Genomic DNA, 15552 nt, shown 5'->3' with positions numbered 1-15552 from the left:
TCCGCACCACTCTTAATATTAATATGACTTCTCCCCTTGATGTTAATAGCAAGCCAATCTCACCTCCTAAAAGAACCACTTGCCCGAAAAAAACTCTACATTACAATACTAATTATACTACAAATCCTCTTAATTATAACCTTTACTGCTATAGAACTAATTATGTTTTATATTACATTTGAAGCCACATTAATTCCTACTCTCATTATCATTACCCGTTGAGGCAACCAAACAGAACGACTTAATGCAGGGCTCTACTTCTTATTTTATACACTCATGGGATCTCTCCCCTTACTAGTAGCACTAACGTATCTACAAAATACAGTAGGCTCCCTAAATTTCCTATTATTACAATACTGAGCCCAACCATTATCAACTTCCTGATCTAACACTTTCATATGATTAGCTTGCATAATAGCCTTCCTAGTAAAAATACCCCTTTATGGACTACATCTTTGATTACCCAAAGCACATGTAGAAGCCCCCATTGCAGGCTCAATAGTCCTTGCAGCTGTACTACTAAAGCTCGGAGGCTATGGAATACTACGAATCACATCAATTCTTAATCCCCTAACAGAACACATAGCCTACCCTTTCCTTGTACTATCCCTATGAGGAATAATCATAACCAGTTCTATCTGTTTACGCCAAACAGATCTAAAATCACTAATCGCATACTCCTCAGTCAGCCACATAGCACTCGTCATTGCAGCCATCCTTATCCAAACCCCTTGAAGTTACATAGGAGCTACTGCCTTAATAATTGCCCATGGCCTTACCTCCTCCATATTATTCTGTTTAGCAAATTCAAACTACGAACGTATTCATAGCCGAACCATAATCCTAGCACGAGGCCTACAAATTTTTTTCCCACTAATAGCTACCTGATGACTATTAGCAAGCCTAACAAACCTCGCCCTACCCCCTACCATCAACCTGATAGGAGAACTGCTCGTAATTTTATCAACTTTCTCGTGATCAAACCTCACTATCATCCTTATAGGAACAAATATTGTAATTACAGCCCTCTACTCCCTATACATACTAATCATAACACAACGCGGCAAACACACACCATATTAACAACCTTACCCCTACTTTTACACGGGAACATACCTTAATAGCCCTATGCATTATCCCCCTCCTACTCCTGTCACTAAACCCTAAAATCATTTTAGGGCCTCTCTATTGTAAGTGTAGTTTAAAAAAACCGTTAGTTTGTGAAACTAAAAACAGAAGACAAAAACTTCTTACTTACCGAAAAAGTATTGCAAGAACTGCTAATTCATGCCCTCCACACTTAACAATGTGGCTTTTTCAAGCTTTTAAAGGATAGTAGTTATCTATTGGTCTTAGGAACCAAAAAATTGGTGCAACTCCAAATAAAAGTAATAAACTTATTTACTTCTTCCGCCCTACTCACACTACTCATACTGATCGCCCCTGTTATAGCATCTAGTACAAACCTCTACAAAAACAACAAGTACCAACATTATGTAAAAAATATAACCCTCTTTGCTTTCATCACCAGCCTGATCCCAATAATAATATTTATCCACACAAATCAAGAAATACTCATCTCAAACTGACACTGAATTACTATCCATACCCTTAAACTAACACTCAGCTTTAAAATAGACTACTTTTCACTTATATTTATGCCTGTAGCACTATTCATTACATGGTCTATCATAGAATTTTCAATATGATACATGCACTCCGACCCTCACATCAACCAATTCTTCAAATATCTACTTATCTTCCTCATTACCATACTTATCCTCGTCACAGCTAACAACCTCTTCCAATTATTTATCGGATGAGAGGGAGTAGGAATTATATCTTTCCTATTAATTGGCTGATGATTCGGACGAACAGACGCTAATACAGCCGCTCTTCAAGCAATCCTATATAACCGTATCGGAGACATCGGATTCCTTCTATCCATAGCCTGATTCCTACATAATACAAACGCATGAGACTTACAACAGATCTTCACACTTAACCAAAATCCCCCAATCCTCCCTCTTATAGGACTCACATTAGCCGCAGCTGGAAAATCAGCCCAATTTGGTCTACACCCCTGACTACCCTCAGCAATAGAAGGTCCCACTCCAGTTTCAGCCCTACTCCATTCAAGCACAATAGTCGTAGCGGGAATTTTCCTACTTATCCACTTCTACCCTCTAACAGAAAATAACAAATTTATTCAAACAATAATACTTTCTCTAGGTGCCCTCCCCACCCTATTCACAGCTATCTGTGCCTTAACCCAAAATGATATCAAAAAAATCATTGCTTTTTCCACCTCCAGTCAACTTGGCCTAATAATAGTGACATTAGGCCTCAACCAACCACACCTAGCATTCCTGCACATTTGTACACATGCTTTCTTCAAAGCTATGTTATTCCTATGTTCCGGCTCCATCATTCACAATCTAAACAATGAACAGGACATTCGAAAGATAGGAGGACTATACAAAATCCTTCCCTTCACTACAACTGCCCTAATCATCGGCTGCTTCGCACTAACAGGAATACCATTTCTCACAGGATTCTACTCTAAAGACCTCATCACTGAAGCCGCCACTTCATCTTATACCAACGCCTGAGCCCTACTACTAACACTAATCGCCACCTCCCTAACAGCTATTTACAGCACTCGCATTATTTTCTTTACTTTACTAGAACAACCTCGCTTCCCTCCTCTCTTAAACATTAATGAAACTAACCCCATACTAATTAACCCTATTAAACGCCTATTAATCGGAAGCATCTTTGCCGGATTTATTCTCTCCAACAGTATACCCCCAATAACTACCCCTCTAATAACTATACCTTTATACCTAAAACTAACAGCCCTTATAGTAACAACCCTAGGCTTTATTCTCGCATTCGAAATTAACACCTACTCAAAAAACCTAAAGTATCCCTATCCATCAGACTCTACTAAATTCTCTACCCTGCTAGGTTATTTCCCTACAATTATACATCGCTTACCCCCTCACCTAATCCTAACAATAAGCCAGAAATTTGCAACCTCCTTGCTAGACCTAGCCTGAACAGAAACCATTCTACCAAAAACTATAGCTCTCATTCAACTAAAGGCCTCCACACTAACTTCAAACCAAAAAGGCCTTATCAAACTCTACTTCCTATCTTTCCTCATCACTATAACCCTTAGCATGCTACTATTTAATTACCCCGAGTAATCTCCATAATAACCACCACACCAATAAACAAAGACCATCCGGTAACAACAACCAACCAAGTGCCGTAACTATACAATGCAGCAATCCCTATAGCTTCCTCACTAAAAAATCCAGAATCCCCTGTATCATAAATGACTCAATCCCCTAACCCATTAAACTCAAACACAACATTCACTTTTCCACCCTCTAAAACATACAACACCACTAAAAATTCTACCACCAAACCTAAAAGAAATCCCCCTAGTACAACTTTATTAGAAACCCAAACCTCAGGATACTGCTCAGTAGCTATAGCCGTTGTATAACCAAACACAACTAACATTCCTCCCAAATAAATCAGAAATACTATTAGACCTAAAACTAAAACTAAAAACAATTCCACATCCCATAGCACCACCCACAATCAACCCTAAACCACCATAAACAGGTGAAGGCTTTGAAGAAACCCCCACAAGACTAATTACAAACATAGTGCTCATAATAAAAACAATATATATTGCCATTATTCTCACATGGACTCCAACCACGACCAATGACATGAAAAATCATCTTGTAATTCAACTACAAGAACCTTAATGACCAACATCCGAAAAACACACCCACTAATAAAAATTCTCAATGACACATTTATTGATCTTCCCACTCCATCTAACATCTCCTCATGATGAAACTTTGGCTCCCTACTAGGCCTCTGCCTAATCATACAAATCCTAACAGGTTTATTCCTAGCAATACACTACACGCCAGACACCTCAACTGCCTTTTCATCAGTCGCACACATCTGTCGAGACGTTAACTACGGTTGACTCATTCGATATTTACACGCAAATGGAGCCTCTATATTCTTCATCTGCCTTTACGCCCACATCAGACGCGGCCTATACTATGGCTCTCATATATTCCAAGAAACATGAAACACTGGCGTACTCCTACTATTAATAGTTACAGCTACTGCATTCGTAGGCTATGTCCTACCCTGAGGACAAATATCATTCTGAAGCGCAACCGTTATCACTAATCTCCTATCAGCAATCCCTTACATTGGCACTACCTTGGTAGAATGAATCTGAGGCGGGTTTTCCGTAGATAAAGCAACACTAACACGTTTCTTCGCTTTCCACTTTATCCTCCCATTCATCATCACAGCATTAGTAGCTGTTCACCTGCTATTCCTACACGAAACAGGATCCAATAACCCCACAGGAATCCCATCCAACATAGATATAATCCCATTCCACCCTTACTACACAATCAAAGACACCCTAGGCGCTTTACTATTAATCCTAACCCTGCTAGCACTAACTCTATTCACACCTGACCTATTAGGAGACCCCGATAACTATACCCCAGCAAATGCACTAAGCACCCCTGCACACATCAAACCAGATGATACTTCCTATTTGCATACGCAATCTTACGATCAATTCCCAATAACTAGGAGGAGTACTAGCACTACTACTTTCCATCCTCATCCTAATCTTTATTCCAATACTTCAAACATCCAAACAACGAAGTATAATATTCCGACCCTTTAGCCAACTCTTATTTTGAACTCTAATCGCAGACCTCCTAACCTTAACATGAATCGGAGGCCAACCTGTAGAACACCCATACATCATCGTAGGCCAATTAGCATCTATCCTATACTTTCTCCTAATCTTAGTGCTAATACCAACAATCAGCCTTATTGAAAATAAACTCTTAAAATGAAGAGTCTTTGTAGTATAACGAAATACCCCGGTCTTGTAAACCGGAAAAGGAGAACCCCATTCCTCCCTAAGACTCAAGGAAGAGACGTTAAACCTCACCACCAACACCCAAAGCTGGAATTCTACATAAACTATTCCTTGAAAAAGCTTATTGTAGAGTTACCATAACACTACAGTACTATGTCAGTATTAAAAGTAATCTGTTTCAAAAACATTTTATTGTACATATCACATACACATATACACATGCATATTAATATTTGTCTCTTCTTGTAAATATTCATATGTACATGCTATGTGTTATTGTGCATTCATTTATTTTCCATACGGTAAGTTAAAGCTCGTATTAAATTTCATTAATTTTACATATTACATAATATGCATACTCGTACATATTATATGTCCCCTAACAATTTTATTTCCATTATATCCTATGGCCGCTCCATTAGATCACGAGCTTAATCAGCATGCCGCGTGAAACCAGCAACCCGCTCGGCAGGGATCCCTCTTCTCGCACCGGGCCTATACTCCGTGGGGGTAGCTAATGGTGATCTTTATAAGACATCTGGTTCTTACTTCAGGACCATTTTAACTTAAAATCGCCCACTCGTTCCTCTTAAATAAGACATCTCGATGGACTAATGACTAATCAGCCCATGCTCACACATAACTGAGATTTCATACATTTGGTATTTTTTATTTTGGGGGGGGGGGCCTTTAAAAACTTTAAAAAGACTTTTAAAGACTTGAACTTAAGACCGGAAACTATGAAATTCCTAGAGGAAAACATAGGTGGTAAGTTACTTCACATTGGTCTTAGCAAATATTTTTTGGATTTGACACCAAAAGCTAAAGCAACAAAATCAAAAATAAACAAGTGGGACTACATCAAACCAAAAAGCTCCTGCACAGCAAAGGAAAACATCAACAATACAAAAAGGCAGGGACTTCGCTGAGGTCCAGTGGTTAAGACTCTGCGCTCTCAATGTAGGGGGCCCAGGTTCGATCCCTGGTCAGGGAACTTGATCCCACATGCTGCAACTAATAGCCCGCATGCCACACCTAAAGATCCCGCACGCAGCAACAAAGATCCTGTGTGGCACAACTAAGACCCAGTGTGGCCAAATAAATAAATAATAAAACAGCAACCTACTAAATGGGAGAAAATATTTGCAAATCATATATCTGATAACGGGTTAGTATCCAAAACATATAAAGAACTCATACAACTCAATAGCAAAAAAATAGTCCAATTAAAAAATGGGCAGATCTGAATTGACATTTTTCCAAAGAAGACATACAAGTAGCCAACAGGTAGACAAAAGGTGCTCAACATCACTAATCATGGGGGATATTATGGAAATCATAACAGGTATGAGATACCACCTCATACCTTTTAGAATGGCTATCATTAAATAGACAAGAAATAACCAGTGTTGGTAAGGCTGTGGAGAAAAGGGAACCCTTGTGTATTCCTGGTGGGAAAATAAATTGGTGCAACCACTATGGAAAACAGTATGGAGGTTCCTCAAAAAATTAAAAATACAACTACCATATGATCCAGCAATTCCACTTCTGGGCATTTATCCAAAGATAATGAAAACACTAACTTGAAAAGATATCTGCACGCCTATGTTCACTGTAACATTATTCACAATAGCCAAGATAAGAAATAACCTGTGTCCATCAACAGATGAATGGATATAGAAAAAAAAGTGTGTGTGTGTGTGTATACATACATACACACACACACACACACACACACACACATATAATGGAATATTATTCAGCCATAAAAAAGAAGGAAACCTTGCTATTTGCAACAACATGGATGGACCTTGAAGGCATTATGCTGAGTGAAATAGGTCAGACAGAGAAAGATGAATGAGACAAATACTGTACAAACTTCAAGTAATAAATAAGTCATGGGGATGTAATGTACAGCATGGTGGCTTTAGTAACTAATACTGTAGTGCATATTTGGAAGTTGTTAAGAGAGTACATATTAAAAGTTCTCATCACAAGAACAAAAACGTTTTGTAACTAGTATGGTGACAGGTGTTAACTAGACTTACTGTGATCACCTCACAATATAAACAAATAGCTAATCACGTTGTCCACCTGAAACTAATATGTCAATTATACCTCAATTAAAAAAGAACACATAATGTCCTTCTAAGAGGGGACTCCCAGTGTCCCTCTCTCAGGAGGCTATGTACTAACTGGGGAGTCTGAGGGGAGCCTCCCCATCCTAAGAGAACCATGGAGGAGGTCAGATGAGGGACAGCTTGTCCTCCCCAGGCTGGTCCTGGGAGCTAGTTAGCTGGCCTGTGCTGGGGGAGGGGATGTCAGAGTCCTTCAGAAGTGCTTGGCAGAATCAAGGCAGGAGCAGGGAGACCTAAGGCTCTCCGCCCCTGCTGCCACCCAGTCAGCTGGGCTTCTGTTTTCTCTCCCGGAGTTTGTGTTGGTCTCCCTTGTGGAAAAGGGTGGGCAGCCTAGAAAAGCGTGGAAGCCCTCCACCGCCGGCTTACAGGCCAAGTAACAGCTCCCAGGCCTGGCACACACAGCGCCTGGACAGGGTTCTTCCTCCCCTCACCCAGTCCTCCTGACTGTCATTCCCCAGACCTTACCTGAGAAAAAGAAAGATGGTTCTCGGGGACTTGGCCCTCGGGTTCTCGGGGGCCTGGCGTTCCAGGTGTGGCCTGAGGGCCTCTAGCAGTCCTGGGTGCAGCTTCTCAGCCTCATCTAAAATGAACAGGGTCTGGTGGCAGTGCTCCTGCGTCTTCCTGATCTGGCCTGCCAGCTGCTCCTGCACAGAATACAGGGAGCTGCTGAGGTGCAGTGAGAGGCACCTTCTACCCCCGCGGGCCCTGGTGAGGCACTGGTTTCCCCAGGGCGCCTGCAATGGATCACCTGGAGCTGGCTTCCACCGCAGAACCACCAATCCAAACCTCTGGGGGTGGAGCTAGGGCATCTGCCTCTAATGAGCTTCCCAGGTGATTCTCCTGAGCCCTGAGGTTTGAAAGCCAACTAGGTGGAGCCAGCCTGGGGAAAGGAAGAGGGCCTTTGGGAAGTGGCCCCAGCCATGCTCCCTCCCCTTCAGGATGAGGTTCCATCCCAGAACTAACCCTAACTCACCCTCCCCAGGGATAGGATTCAGGCTTTCTCAGGGGGGGTGACAGGCAGAGATAGGCTTGAATGCCCACAGGTGCCGTCTTGAACTCCCACAAGCAGAGCACCCGCTGGCACCAGGCTGGGCTCTCGGGGAAAAACCCAGGGGAGGACCTGTTTGGGACCCAGCCAACTCAAAACTGGGGTTCCCCACCCCAGGCAGGATTGTAAGCCCTCTAGTGAAAAGATGCTGCTCTACAGGGTTCAGGAGAACAGGGCCAGCTCCTGCCCCAGGGTGGGGTGTTTTAGCAGAGCCCACACTCACCATCCACCTCTAGCCTTCCTGGATTCTGACTTCAGCCCCATCTCCCCATAGTGTGTGTGAGAGGATGGGCAGGGATGAGTGATTTTCACAGCGAGGAAGCTGAGATTCACAGCTGTTTTACTGCAAAGCCAGCCAGTTCTTTCTGGGAAGGCCCGGCTGACCAGCTGCCTGCCCTTAGAACACATTAGCCTACCCCTGCCCTCCTGGGCTGCACTGAAAGATTGCCAGGCAATCTGTCCTCAAAGGCTTACATAATCTTCCCAGGTTAACACACTACAAATATTGGAACTAAAAGCCAAACGTAGACACAACCACCTCTGTCATGCTGCAGTGGGGTCTGGTCATCGTCTGGCTAACATGTCTGAATGAAACCCAAAATAGCAGAGCAGCAGAGACACTTTCTGCTCTCCACTTGTTGACATATAATGAGTAGTTTGGGGAAGACATGGAAAAATCACTTTCGATAAGCCTGTTTAAAAAAACAGTGGGATATGCAACTTTCTGTCCAATATAATTACAGTGACATAAAAGAGCACAGGGGAATGGCCTGAAGGAAGTACACCAAAATGCTAACTGTGGCGGTGTCTGTGTGGGGAGATCATGATAAAGTTTTTGCTTTCTCTGTTCCACACTTCCTGAGGCCTTTCCACTACTCCTGTGACAGAAAAATCAACACACGAAGTCTCTGGTTAAGCTCAGTGTCTGGCCGCTCCTGTATGGCTGGGAGGGCGATAGCTCGGGACGAATAGCGTTTGGGACATCACTCTTTCCTCCACATGTTCAGGGCCTCATCTGTGTGGAGTGGATGCCTCTGTGGGTTACAGGTTCCCTTGCAACTGCGCCCCCGTCCTCCAACCGCCACACCCAGGGCTGGCTTCAGCCCCCCTCCCAGCACGGGGGCCTGCGCCTCAGCTGCCGGAGCCTTAGCCGGGCTCGGCCCCACTAGCCCAGCTCCCCGGCACGGCCGGCCTCACCTGGTACAGGTCCACATACTTGTGGTGAGGAAAGTGCAACGTGGCGATGAACACCTTGACACAGTCGCTCCTCAGCCCGTCCCGGTACAGGTTCTCTGCCAGCATCCGCGCCACGAAGTTCTTGCCTGTGCCAGACCAGCCGTGGAACGACAGAGCCAGGGCCTTGTCTGGCTGGGGCAGCTCCAAGTAGCCCCTGGCTGCTGTCAGGACCAGCTCCCGGGCCAGGTGCTGGCCGTGCAGGCGCACGCGCAGATCCGCCTCTAGGCCTAGGGCCAGGAAAGAGCCATGCTGAGAGGTGCCCACAGGTGCATCCCCACCAGGCTCGGCGACAGCTGAGAGACTGAGCGTCTATGAGGTGGGAGCCATCCTGTTTGGTGGCCTCAGGACAAGAAGCCACTGGGCAGACCTTGCAGCGGAAGAGATTCAGGGCTATTTTCTGAAGAGTGTGAGAAATCAATGTTGACTTCACCCTTTCTGAAGGTCCTGAAGACACCCCAGAAAGGTTGGCAGAATCCCATCCGGATGAGGAAGTTGCTCCCACCCAGAAGTTTCAGGACCCCCTAAATATTTTATGGAGACACCCTCATTTTATTCATTCTAATTCAATTCAGCAAACACCTAGTGGAGGCAGCTAGTGTGTGCAAAGCCCTCCTCCAAGGCTTTCCTTCCTCTCAGCCATGAGGTTGCAGGGTTTCGATCAGGAGCCGTGGTGGAGACAGGGAGGGTGTGCTGCCAGCTGTGGGCAGGCAGAGGTTGGGTCCCTTCATCCTAGCATTTTCCTGAATTACCTCCCCTCCCCACAGATTCCTGGGCCTGAGGGTCATGTAAGGTCCAACCTGTGAAGTTATTGATGATCCTGCAGTCCCCACTGTCACAACAGTCCCGGAAGCTGCAGTACCAGGTGGTCAGGATATCCAGGTACTGCTGGCCCAACAGGGGAAGGCTCCAGCCTGGAAAAGGAGGAGCTGTGAGACAGGGACGGAGCCCAGGGCCCGGGGAGAGCTGAGCACTGCCTCCCTTCTCCCGTCCTCTCTCCAGAGCCACTCCCTGCTGCCCTGCCCTGGGCCTTCCTTGTGCCGCACTAGGGAATGGGCACAAATGGGCACCTCCGGCTATGAGGAAGTAGATGGCCTTGCTATATATAGATGCAGCTCCGGCTGCAGCAAAAGCTCAGTTTACTCAACAAATAAGCCTTAAGCATTTGTGCCAGACGTGTAAGAAACCCAAGCCCTGCCTGCAAGGAGTTTGGAGCCTAGGAGGGAGACACATAGTAACTGGTGATTATCATTCTTCCTACTTGCTTTGGATTGCAGAATCATCTGATCACGGCCAACCCCAAGTGTCTCGATTCTTTTATCAAATGTCAATTTGAATATGCCCAGCATTAGCAAAAACGAAACAAAAACCATTCACTGGAATTTAGAACTCTCGATTTAAATGGAAGATGTTTCTAGCACCACTGCAGCATTACCGTTACAGTACTATTACAGGACCTAGAAGTAACGACATCGACTGCAAGGAGCTTCAGAGATCACTGGGTCCACGACCGTGACGTGACAACCCTGCCTCACAATTTGTCAGTGACAGAGAATAAATCAGAACTCAGGTCCGGTGGACTCACAGCCCAGCCTCCGCCGCCATAAGCAGCAAAGGGGAAGAAGGTACTTGGGGGTGTATCCAACCGGGGACTTTCCTTAAAGCCATCAAGAAGGTGGGCAAGGGCAGCTCCTTGGAATGATGCCAGGGCAGGTTCGGAGACAGCAAGGAAGTGTGATCCGTCTGGAGGAGTCAAGAACGGGTGACGTGGGGGAGCGCAGCCAAGTCCACTCGTAGGCACTAGGGCGCTGCGCCAGGGCTGGGAAGGAGGGCAGTGACGGGCCTTCCTGGTCCCGCAGAGGCTCCCTGCCCTCAGCCTGGCCCAAAGGCTGGGCGGAATAGCAAAGCCGGCGGCTAAGGCGCCCGCCTCGTGACCTCGGTCACAATGGCCCAGAGCAGGCGCGAGGCTCTGACCTCCGTGCCCAGATTCCATCGTGCCTCGCGCACCCAGTCCGCGCTCTCCCGCCCTCCTGAGCCGGCGGGTCTTACCCAGGGGCCGCGCCGGCTCCTCCTCATCCTGCCTGCATCCCTCGGGCCACACGCGGCAGCTGAAGAGAGCCCAGTAGCGTCTGCAGAGGGCGCCGGCCGCCCTCAGCCGCTCCCGCAGGCCCTGGAAGGCCGGGCAGGACCCGGCCTCACCCGCCTCCTCGGCTCCCTCCCTCGGCCTCGCGCGGCCGCCGTCTCCCCACGTGCCCGGGGGCGGCAGCAGCAGCAGCAGGAGCAGGAGCCAGAGTGGACTCCGCGGGCCGCGAAGCATGGCCGGGTCGGCAGCCGGTCCCGCCGCCGCCCGTCCTCCACGGCCCTTTCCAGCCCCGGGTGGGCGGGCGGCGCCGGCACTTCCGAGGCCCGGATTGGCCGGGGATTGGCGTTGCCACGGGAACCGCAGGCGGGCAGAGCTCGCCTCCCATGTGACCCAGGGCGAGCCAGACGCCGGCCGGGAACCGAAACCCGGATGGTGCCCCGGAGGGCATCCCGAGGCCGCTTGCAGGCGCCGCCCACCCACCGGGGACTCGCTGCCAGGCAGCAAGCAGTCTCTTCTGGGTGATTGTGGTTGCAAAGAAGTTGAAGTCAGGCCTTAAGATGGCCACTGTCAGTAATCACCCAGATACTTCCGGCTCTGGTGGCCCATCTGAGGCCTACTTAACACGGGCACCCACTTGTGCCCTGTCCCGTGTCTGCAGATCAACTTCTTGCCAACCTGTTAGACGAAGTCGGGCAACCATCTCACCCAGGAGTTTGAGTTGGCCAGGGCAGTCAGCCGGGGCCTGGCTCCTCTACAATGGGAAATGAAACAGAGTAGCAAATAATCAGCAGGTTTCCACAGCTGGAGTCCACCAAAAGCAAGAGGAAGCTGGTGGGCTCCAGTCTGGAGATATTGGGGCTTTGGAAGCTCCCAGAGCCATGGGAAAATCACGAGGTCTCATACCAATGTTATCATAGCCCATTAAAAACAAGTTAGGCCGAGTACTGGGTGCACTTCCTTGGCTTTAAGTTTGCAACTTTCAAATGCTTGTGGCTGTGAGCAGCTTCTCAGACACCACTGGCAAAAGACCTTGGAGCCTCTTTCCTGGGACTCTGTTCTCATAACCTGAGCAGGTAACAAGGTCGCTACATTTTGGAAGAGCTTAATGCATTTTTCAAAATCACCTGAGTTACTGAAGCCACTGGCCTAAGAGCCGTCTTGTCCTAGAAAGAAACTGCTGTCTCGAAATCATGGGACTTGACTAATTTCATAGGCTCAGTGGCTTTGAGGCTGGCCTCTCCATACAATAAGGTGAATCCTAGCACCAGATCTGTCACAGCCAAACTGATTCATATGTTCATCCCAGTCTCTTAGATAACACTCAACGCCAGGTCTGTTCCTTCCTCAAGAGCTCACCAAATGTGCTCCTGCCTTTAATTCAAACAGCAATAGAGAAAGAAAAAGACTTACAAAAACAAATCCAAAACAATGAACAAAATGGCAATAAGAATATACATATTGATAATTTACAAAAGAGGAAAGAAAAAAAAAGACAAGACAAACAGCTGCATATATCAGATAAGCACCTGTGTGAGGATACCAAGAAAGTGAAATTGAAAAGCTACATTATGTATGCATATTGTATGTTTTAGTCATTCAGAGGGACGTCAGAACTGAACTCAAACCTTCCACAGAGCAGTTGCTAGTACACCAGCACTGAGTTGTCTGCAGTCAAGCTCGTGAAACCCTTGGAAGGACAGTTAACAAGGAACACACCATTATGCTTATTTGGAAATTGAAAGCATTAACTCATTCAATAAATGTTGTTTGAGCATGAATGGCAATCTAGTATAGTGATTAACTGAATGGCCCCTTTTCTGATATGTCACTTTAGGTGTTACTTAACTGTGCTATGCCTCAGTTTCCCCACCTCTAAGAGGGGATAATAAAATGGTCACTTCATAGGCATGCTGTGAGGGCTAATGAGCTTATTCAGTTCTACATTAACCTTTATTATTGTAAATGCCCCCGCCTTGGAGGAGACTGGTCTACACAGGAGGCTTTGGAAGACTTTATTTACACTTGTGAGCTTCACAGGTGAATTTATGGTGATAAAATTACTAGTATTTACCCTGGCTTCTTTTTTTAAAAAACCCATGTTTTAAGACTATGGAAATAATTCTCTACTGGTAACTTTCATGTAGGTCTGATAATTTTTGAGATTGGATTTTTATTTGGAGTTCACATTTCATGGTAAATAAAGCAGGTAGCTTGGAAGTTCTTGGACAATTTGATTTCAAGACACCTTTTTCCGGAAAGAGTAAACTTTTTTTTTTTTTACCAGATCAGTCCCACATAGAAACAATGAATCCAAACACCAGTTTTTAGCTAAGCCTCTATTTCAAGTAAATTGCTAATATTTCATTCTCAGTGCTTGGAAGCTACTGGTTGTAACTCTAGGAGCAAGATCTCATAGATGATGGGGACATCTAGAGGCTTTTGTGAAAACTACAGGTAGCTTTGATTCCTTAGTGCTACTCATGAATGGCCCAAGGACCAGTGGCACTGGCATTGCCCTGGAGCTTGTTAGAAATGCAAACTCAGGCCCCAAACCTACTCAATCAAAATATGCATTTTAGCACAGTCTTTCAAAGAGAAAATGGGCACACAGCACCTTTATTGAGGTCATCTGAATGGGACCTAGCTTTGCAATTAGACAACTTCCCTACCCCGCTGAAGGCCGTCAGAACACCATCCGCCTTGAAAACAACCTTTGGGTAAAAATCAAGTCTTGATCGCCAAATAAATTTGGCATGTAATAAGCAAACTCTGAAAAGATAAAATGAATGTTTCACAGCTAATCTATAAGCCAATGGCTCCTTTAACACCTATGAAGAGCAACTGAAGCATCACAGTGGACTGAGACTTCCTTTCAAGAGGCAGGGCACACCTGATGAAAAACAAAGGAAACCCCTGAAGGGTTATTTCTGGTGACCCACGTACTGAAAACAGAGTACAGGCCCAGGAAGCTCTGTGTCTTCCACACACACGGCTTTGCATTTCTGGAGTCGGGTTCTACACACACCACACGTCAAGCCTGGATTGATCTCCCCTTCTTCCCCAAGGTAGGTCTGCCTACCTCTCACTCTCAACCTCCTGTGATTCTTTCCTGCTCCTTATTTCCACTCTAATTCACACGATTCCTGAGGCATTTGGTACTTCACAAGTAGTCTCTTCTGCTAGGACTATGGGCTCCTTGAAGGAAGGGACAGTCATTATCATCTTGATGGCCTCCAGCACAAGGCCCAAGTGTCTACTGAAGACCAGTACTTTACACACTGTGACTTCATTCTCTAATTCCCTCGGATTTATAAAGTGGCTTATCTTACAGAATTCACCCATGCTAAACCAGTGGTTATGACCATTCTTGTCTATTTTACAAAATGAGGGCTGCTAAAAATCAGTTTTTATAGGCAAATACAGTGGGTAAAATGAGCCCATAATAGAACCTCTCCCTCCTTACTCCCAGCTGCCTTTTCAGGCTTTAATACTGGTCTTTCTGGTATGCTTGAGAAGAAAATGAAATCTCACCTGGAAAATGATCGTATGAGGTGAGTCAGTGAGGAACCTGTTAACTAGGCTTTAGCCTCCCTTTGGTATTCAAGTGCAAGTGACAAAAACTGGCACAAACAAAAATGCTACAAATCAAGTAAAAATCTTGAGAACTCTGCTCAGTTGTTTGGTTGAGGTTTATGATGCTGCATTTCCATTTCAAAATTTAAAAGTCTGGGTGTCCTAAGAATTATAATCAGGGCAGCTGGTCTCTTCTTCCAGGCCTCTATGATACTGTGCTGACAAGTTCTTTGGGATTCATAATTCTTTATCTCTAAAGAAGCTGAAAGAAAGAAGTTAACTATTAAATAAACAAAAAGCACCTAAGAATTATCCTACTGAAATTCTCGGTTCAGTCACAACCTGATATGGGCCTTCTGAAGACTAGTGAGAAGTGTAAAGGTCTCATCCGTAGATTCTGTGAAACAATCCCTGTGGAAGTTTATGTGGATGAAGAAGATGTAATCTTCTGTCCCCTAACAAAACAGGAAATCGCAATTGAAAACAATGGAAGTATCCTGAACCGGGGTGGGGAGGTGGGGAAAGAATG

The 15552-nt window shown here is 45.6% G+C and overlaps 1 protein-coding gene across 3 annotated transcripts in view; it reads right to left on the bottom strand.

The window, feature by feature from the left end:
* The window catches only part of TOR3A (torsin family 3 member A), a 45993-nt gene extending 34263 nt beyond the window's left edge, over positions 1 to 11730 (bottom strand). For 2 of the 3 annotated variants that reach the window (XM_060034697.1, XM_060034678.1), the window contains exons 1-4: positions 11417 to 11730; positions 10168 to 10281; positions 9332 to 9597; positions 7552 to 7730 (exon numbers count right to left, since the gene is read on the bottom strand). In XM_060034697.1, the coding sequence (XP_059890680.1) occupies positions 7552 to 7730; positions 9332 to 9597; positions 10168 to 10281; positions 11417 to 11684 (827 nt within the window). In that variant the 5' untranslated portion in view covers positions 11685 to 11730. The remainder of the gene's footprint in view (positions 1 to 7551; positions 7731 to 9331; positions 9598 to 10167; positions 10282 to 11416) is intronic. The other variant, XM_060034689.1, reaches the window with a different exon arrangement.
* Positions 11731 to 15552: the final 3822 nt, after the last annotated feature.

This window comes from Delphinus delphis, chromosome 1, assembly GCF_949987515.2.
Source record: "Delphinus delphis chromosome 1, mDelDel1.2, whole genome shotgun sequence".
NCBI lineage: Eukaryota > Metazoa > Chordata > Mammalia > Artiodactyla > Delphinidae > Delphinus > Delphinus delphis.
Note: the sequence above shows the minus strand (reverse complement) of the source record. Positions and strands in the feature narration are given on the sequence as shown.